This window comes from Microtus ochrogaster, chromosome 7 (genome assembly GCF_000317375.1).
Source record: "Microtus ochrogaster isolate Prairie Vole_2 chromosome 7, MicOch1.0, whole genome shotgun sequence".
NCBI lineage: Eukaryota > Metazoa > Chordata > Mammalia > Rodentia > Cricetidae > Microtus > Microtus ochrogaster.
The window spans coordinates 4,557,554-4,565,090 of record NC_022014.1 but is presented as its reverse complement, the minus strand read 5'-3'; the positions used below and the strand labels follow the sequence as shown (position 1 = coordinate 4,565,090).

The 7,537-nt window shown below is 46.8% G+C and overlaps 2 protein-coding genes across 2 annotated transcripts; one reads left to right on the top strand and one right to left on the bottom strand.

The window, feature by feature from the left end:
• The first annotated feature begins 1,860 nt into the window (after positions 1-1,860).
• Positions 1,861-2,476, top strand: LOC102001532 (prefoldin subunit 2-like). Its single transcript, XM_005349226.3, has one exon. The coding sequence runs from the start codon at positions 1,861-1,863 to the stop codon at positions 2,323-2,325; it is 465 nt and encodes a 154-aa protein (XP_005349283.1). The 3' UTR covers positions 2,326-2,476.
• A 71-nt stretch (positions 2,477-2,547) lies between these two features.
• On the bottom strand, positions 2,548-3,486 carry LOC102001257 (olfactory receptor 1361-like). The gene has a single exon (XM_005349225.1). It carries the CDS (start codon positions 3,484-3,486, stop codon positions 2,548-2,550), a length of 939 nt encoding a protein of 312 aa, XP_005349282.1.
• Positions 3,487-7,537: the final 4,051 nt, after the last annotated feature.

The window sequence follows — 7,537 nt, the reverse complement described above, 5'->3', positions numbered from 1 at the left end:
GCCATGCAGAAATCAACTTCCTGTGTCTCTCTCCATCACTCTCTCCCTTAACTTTGAAGCTACTCCACCAATGTCCGACATTCCCACCAGCACTTTGGTCACAGATGTGTGCCACTCTGCCTGGCTTTTATAAGGACGTTGGGGAGCCACACTCAGGTCCTTATGTTTATATAGCAGGAACTTATGGACTAACTTTCTCCTCAAACCCCTCCCTTAAAAAAGGTCTCATTTTCTTTTTTTCTTCCTTCCTTCCTTCCTTCCTTCCTTCCTTCCTTTCTTTCTTTCTTTCTTTCTTTCTTTTTCCTTTAAGGTAGGGTTTCTCTGTAGCTTTGGAGCCTGTCCCGGAACTAGCTCTTGTAGACCAGGCTGGACTCGAACTCACAGAAATCGCCTGCCTCTGCCTCCTGAGTGCTGGGATAAAAGGCGTGCGCCACCACTGCCCGGCTAAGGTCTTATTTTCTAAAATTGGATTAAAAACATAACTTTTCCTAAACCCAGCATTGTTTTCTATTATGGAACATGATGTAATTATTTTGATGCAATAGTAATTTTGCTCAAAATATACTCCTCACTCAAAAAAAAATTAAAGAGGGCACTGATTTGTGCACTTGTTTACCAAAATCAGGTCTCCAATATAACTTGCGTCAGGCAGTCTTGGCCTATGAGTCCCAAACATCTCACGTCTGAAGCAGACACAGCAGGAGCCTGGGGAGGACTAGAGCAGACTCCAGGGCCTCCTGTGCATAGTGACGTCAATGATTTTCTCGGAGGGTGAGGAAAGAAGGGGAGACTGGCTTAACCCAAAAGACTCCAAAAAGGCTCCAAAGAAGCTGAGACGTGGTGGCACAGGTCTTTAATCCCAGCACTCAGAAAGCAGAGGCAGGTGGATCTCTGTGACTCCAAGGCCAGCCAGGTCTATAGAGAGAATTCCAGGTTAGCTAAGGCCACACTGAGAAACCCTGTCTCAAAAACCCACACAAAAAAAGGTTCCAAAGAGAGGGAGGCTTTGACTTTTGAGGGAAGTTTGAGTGCCCAAGAAGAGGAACGCAGCCATCTTAGGCACGTGGACCACTCCAAGACAACTTTGCCCTCAAACTCAAAGACACATCTTATACTGACCAAGCCCCAGAAGGTAGAACCGTCTAATTATGACAAGAGACTAGAACATTCCAGTGTAATCAGGATTCCATGTGAAGCCTGGACCAGACTTTTCAGCAGGAGCTTGAGGTGTTAGCCCACAGAGAATGCCCAGCGGCACCGCTCAGCCCCGCCATACAAGAGTTCGGATTCCCCGGGGACTTTGCCGCATACTCCGTGAGTCCCAGCTGTAAAGCACGTTTGGTTTTATTACCTACCAACCAAGAAAATACACGAGAAGCCCAGTCCCACTCGGACGTTCCGATCTAACTGGCTGGAGTTGATGCTGGCGCTGAGAACTGCGAATTCAAGGTGTCCACGAGAGAGTGACATGCCGCCAGCACTAAGGAAAGGCTGCTGTGGATTCTGAGGGAATTTTTCAGAAGGGAAATGCAAAACTTTCCTGAAATGGAGGCTTCCGAAGTGGCCCTCATATTTTCACCTGCAAAGGGAAAAGTACCTTGCTTCTCGTTGCTTTGTGGTGATGGAGATCAAACATGTGTTAGGCAAGGCCATTACAACTGAGCAAGTTTCCCCAGCGAGAAAGGAAACTTGACTGTTTGATAAACACATTTAGAATAGAATAATGGGCTTCACACGATAAGAGGAGCAGGGTTTGTACTAAAACAGGACTTGTGGATGAGCTTCTACCAAATATGTTTATCTATTTCAAGAAACACTCATAAAAAATAGATTGTACCAAAAGCTTGCAGGTGGCCGAAGATGGCTGACAGCGGCAGCCATGTGAGCAAGAGCAGCGGGAACAGCACGGGGAAGGGAGCGGTGTCGGCGGAACAGGTAATTGCTGGCTTTAATCGCCTTCAGCAGGAGCAGAGAGGCTTGGCATCCAAAGCAGCTGAGCTGGAGATGGAACTGAATGAGCACAGCCTAGTGATTGATACCCTGAAGGAAGTGGACGAAACTCGCAAGTGCTACCGAATGGTTGGAGGCGTGCTGGTGGAGCGGACTGTCAAAGAAGTGCTGCCTGCCTTGGAGGGTAACAAAGAGCAGATTCAGAAGATCATCGAGACACTGTCACAGCAGCTTCAGGCAAAGGGGAAAGAACTCAATGAATTTCGGGAAAAGCACAACATTCGTCTTATGGGGGAAGACGAGAAGCCAGCAGCCAAGGAGAACTCAGAAGGGGCTGGGGCGAAGTCCAGCTCAGCAGGAGTGCTGGTCTCTTAGGAACTAAGGCCTCTACATTTTTTTTCATCCTGATACCCACTACTAATTTCTTTTTATTGTTGTTGTTGTTGTTGTTATTGTTATTGTTATTATTTTCTCTGCTATTGTAATATTTTTTGTTAATTAAATGTTTTGGTCAGAAAAAAAAATAGATTGTACCATGTCCATGATGTGGAAATGATCTACTTACATGGGAGTGATTGTAGATCCAGTATCCATTAATCAGAAAGAGAGTATCTTCCTGTGGACCACTTTGTAGAGAGCCCCTTTCAGGTCCCTGTTCCTCAGGCTGTAGATGAACGGGTTCAGCATGGGGGTCACCACTGTGTACAGCACGGTGGCTGCCGTGTCCTTCTCAGATGAATGTGCAGATGCGGGGTTGAAATACACGGCGATGATGGTGCCATAGAAGAGACAGACCACAGTCAGGTGGGAGCCACACGTGGAGAAGGCTTTCCATCTTCCCCTTGGGGATGAGACTCTCAGGACAGCAGATGTGATATGGATGTAGGAGATCAGGATGCAGACAAAAGGGGTGACCATGACAACAGCTCCCTCTGTGAGGATCATCAGCTCATTGAGGTGTGTGTCAGAGCAGGACAGTTTCAGGAGAGGAGTCACATCACAAAAGAAGTGGGGGATGGTGTTGTCTGCACAGAATGAGAGCTGAGCCATGAGGAGGGTGTGCAACAGAGCATTCAGGCTGGCTACCACCCATGACCCTAACACAAGGAAGGCACAGAGCTGATGGGTCATCTTTGTTGTGTAGTGTAAAGGGTGGCAGATGGCCACATACCGGTCATAGGCCATCACAGCCAGCAGGAAATTGTCCATATCTGTAAGTTCAAAAAGAAAATACATCTGTGTAAGACACCCAGAGAAAGAAATGACCTGAGTCTCAAGTATATGGTTGGCCAGCACCTTGGGGACAGTGGTGGAGGAGAAGCAGACATCCACGAAGGACAGGTTGCTGAGGAAGAAGTACATGGGGGTGTGCAGGCGGGAGTCTGTGTCGATGGCCAGGATGATGAGCAGGTTCCCAAGGACAGTGGCCAGGTACATGGTGAGGAAGAGCAGGAAGAGGAGCTGCTGCTGCTGGGGATCCCTGGAGAGTCCCAGGAGGAGGAACTCAGAGACACTCGACTGGTTGCTGCCTCTCATGGTCTGAGCCCAAGTGAGGAGGAGACAGTAAATTCAAAATCTAAAGGGGCGTGGACATGATGTAATAGGGCGCCAGTCAGGGTCCCCTCTGCAAATCAGTTCACAGAGTTGCTAGTCCAGGATGTGCCCAGGTCATCTACACATCTGCTTTCCAACACTCCACCATGGTGTATGTCCTACCTGAGCATCTCAGTGGCCACACAGTCTCTAAGAATAGCTATGACATGTTTAACCTCAGCTTTCCTTCTGCCTCCTTCCTAGTACAGAACATCAGAGAGACGTCCTGTTAGTGCTGTGTTGTCACAAGCGATAACCAATGGATTTGAGCTTCTACATCGGCTTCTTGCTGCTGGAAGAGCTGCAGGGGCTGTTTCTGAAGTAACTTCACCCCTGAGTCAGCAAATGTTTGTGTCTCCACTGTTGTAACCCTACCTAGGAGGACGATTGGTGCTATCCAATGTTGCTCACCTCACACTAACTTCAGAATTAGTGATATCTTGGGAACACAGTAAAGTCCTAAGCTAGAGAGGAGCAGGTGTATAGGGTCTCAGTCTTCTGAGCAGGAAAGATGTTCAGAACAATCACAGAACAGTCATTTATGGGAGTCTCTTTGGCTACTGGGACCGGAATCCCTCAGAGCCTCGTTATAGACAAAAAGAGAAACTCCTGTCTACATGTTTGGCCCCTTTGGACCAAACAACAGTGACAGAGAATAGCACCAAACTTTACATGCAATGGTTGGATCGAGATGGACAGACTTCAGCAAGGAGTCCATGCTGGTAGACACAGACCCCCATGGCATTGTTTATGACATCAGCTCTCATCACGTGATCTCAGCCTCTGCCTGCAGGTGTGGAGAGGAAATTTTTGTATTCCTGTATGTTCAATGTCATCTTTGCTTTCCTATGTCTGGTCACTTTCAGCAGTGATCCGTGATGTCATATCGTCTTCAGTTTGAGGCAGGAATATTAAGGGCAACATCTATGAGGAATTTGTCCTTTATAGCATATGCATTTCCAACTCACACGGTTTACTGCTTTCCTGGAATGGAACCCCTATCACACATAGGCTCAGCGTGGTGAGGCTGTGTAGCACGATTCATCAAAACTGACAGACAGAAACTGGGGTTCAGTCTGAAGGTCAGAAAAGCAAAACAGCCAGCTACTGGTTCTCACCTCTACCTCAGTCTGAAATGGCGGTCCTGCCTCCAGGAGTCTCAGAAAGAGACTGTGTGTGAGTGCTGCCTCCTCCTGCCTTATATTCCTCTCTAGTGCTGGGATTAAAGGAGTGCACCCCTACCGCCCAATCTATGGCAAACTAGTGTGGTTACTGGGATGAAAGGTGTGTGTCACCACTGTCTGGTCTGTAAGGCTGATCAGTGCAGCTGTTTGACACTCTGAACTTTAGGCAAGCTTTATTTATCAAGGATACAAATGACATACCACTACAGGGCTGGAACACCATTTTCCTACCACTCACGTACCCTTCTCCATAGCAGGTGGAAGCAGGATGAGGCTCCATCTGATTCTACCACTGTGAGGACAGCCACAATGTGCTACTCCAACCTTCGCTGCTTCCCTGAGAAACAGACAGGGACTAAAGAAGGAAACAAGCAGATCTGACTCAGAGTAGGGTGGCCCCAGTAGCCTGGACAGACCAACTCAGTTGCCACCCAGCCCCACACCCAGGGTCTTGGGTCGCCCACCCTAACATCTACCCCATCTGTGTCCCCCTGGAGCTCATGAAGGGCTGGTCCTGCAGAATGACACCTGCAGATCTCTGTGACTCAGAGCAGCAGCAGGATGGCCAAGAGGAGTTTCTATGAGGGCCCAGTAATGTTGGAGGAGCAGAAATCAGAGGTCTCGGAGCAGAAATCATAGGTCTCGAACCAGACCGATGAGTCATGAAGGTGAATGTTTGCAAGAAAAGCCAATAGGACTAAAGGGTCTCCTTTGTGACACACCGTGGCAGACATGCCGCCAGGACGAATGAGCAGATGTTAGGGAAGTGAGAGAGATGGAGGGGCAAAGAGATTTTTGTTTGTTTGTTTTGTTTGCTGGTTGTTTGTTTGTTTGCTTGGTTGGTTAGTTTGGTTTAATTGTGTTTTAATTTTCTTTTGGGGTGGATGATGCAAGGATGAGGGGCAGATATGGGGTGACTGGAAGACGAGCAGAATTTGGGTGCATAATGTGATATTCCCAAGAATCAATAAAGAAATTATGTTTAAAAAGAGAGAGAGAAATAGAGAAACAGAGGAAGAAGTGAGTGAGGCAGAGAGTAAAGGAGGAAGGAAGGAGAGAATAGAGCAAAAGAATGAGAGAGAGAGAGAGAGAGAGAGAGAGAGAGAGAGAGAGAGAGAAGGAAGGAATAAAGAAAGGAAGAGCAGGCCAGCCTGGTGGTACACACCTGTAGTTTTGCTGCTGTGGAGAGTTGAGGGAAAAGAATTTCAACAATATGGAGATTTGCCTGAACTTCATACCGGGGAATGGGAAGCAGCGAACAGAGGGAGAAGAGGAAGAGGAGGGGAATTATTTGAAGAAAGCCCCTTCTGGTTTTGGAGGTCTAGGTTTGAGTCATTTATGATTATTGGCTATTTTCAGTCATATTTTGCTAATGATTGATAGTTTGAAATCACATGAACATTTCATACATGGTTTATAGCAGGAAGGATTCATGTGTGTATATGGGGTGAGTGATTGTGTGTAGAAGTATGTGTTTGTATGTTAGTGTATGTGCTTGTGTATATGTGTGTGTTTGTATATGTACGTGTTTGTTCATGTGAGTATGTGGGTATGCTGGTGTGTGCATAGGTGAAGGGTGTTCCTGTGAGTGTATTGTGTGTTTGTATGTGTCTGTGTGTGTATTTTGGTTTGTGGGCTTGTATGTGTACATATAGGGGATGTATATAAGTATGTATGTACAGGAGGTATGTATTGTTTTGGGGTATATATATGTATATGCGTGTTTGTATGTGTATGTATAGAAAGTGGATATGTATATGTATATACAGGGGTATGTATGTATGTTGGGGTGTTTATATGTGTATGTATAGGGGTATTATGTGTGTTGGGTGGGTGTATATGCGTATAGGAATTAACATGTATCTGTGGTGATATGGACAGTGCACATGTATATGCAGACCCAAAGTTGATGTCAGGTGTCCTAGTTACTGCTCTGTTGCTGTGAGGAGGAACCATGGCCACAGCAGTTCTTACACAAGAAAGCATTTAATTGGGGCCTTGCTTGCAGTTTCAGAGGTTGGTGTATAATCCTCGTACTGGGAGGCAGACAGACACGGTACTTAAACAGTAGATGGTAGCTTTACATTCTGATCAGCAGACAGCAGGCAGAGAAAGAGTGAGCCTGGTGAAGATGTTTGAAGCCTCAAAGCACACCCCCAGGGACACAGCTCCCCCAACATGCCACACTTGTTCCTCCTTCACTAAACAATTCAGCAACTAGGGATCAGACATTGAAATATATGAGCCTATGGGAACCATTTTCCTTCAGACCGTCACATTGGATGTTATCCTCAATTGAGGTCAACTATCCCCAATGCCAGCTAGTTTAATTAGCTAGCTTCCCATAGGGATCCACATCTCTGTCCCCCTAGGGTTAGGATTACAGATGGCCACCATCCCACCCTGGTTGTCACATGGGTGTAGGGATCTGGACTCAGATCTCATACTTGCATGGTAGGCATCTATACACTGAGCCTTCTCAAAATTCCCAACAGAGAGAGCTTTAATAAATGAATCTTGATTCACCAGGGGGTGAATGTCTGATAAACAAATTGTACTGACCATTCCTGAGTGTAGCATCAAAGAGCTAGGATCAGTGGGGAAAGGGACAGCAGCTGGTGTAAGAGTTGCTTGGGAGGAGGGGTGTGAACCGCATCACCAGCACTTGGTTCCATGATCCAGACTTGGGTTACCAAAACGATGCTCTTCTGAGGTGGGGCTCAACATTCATCCAGGGACACAGATACAATTGCTGAACATGTTCTCTCTCTCTCTCTCTCTCTCTCTCTCTCTCTCTCTCTCTCTCTCTC

What these genes read in the sequence shown, in the direction of transcription:
- LOC102001532 (XM_005349226.3), top strand. Translation starts at nt 1,861, where the DNA reads ATGGCTGACAGCGGCAGCCATGTGAGCAAGAGCAGCGGGAACAGCACG.
- LOC102001257 (XM_005349225.1), bottom strand. Translation starts at nt 3,486, where the DNA reads ATGAGAGGCAGCAACCAGTCGAGTGTCTCTGAGTTCCTCCTCCTGGGA.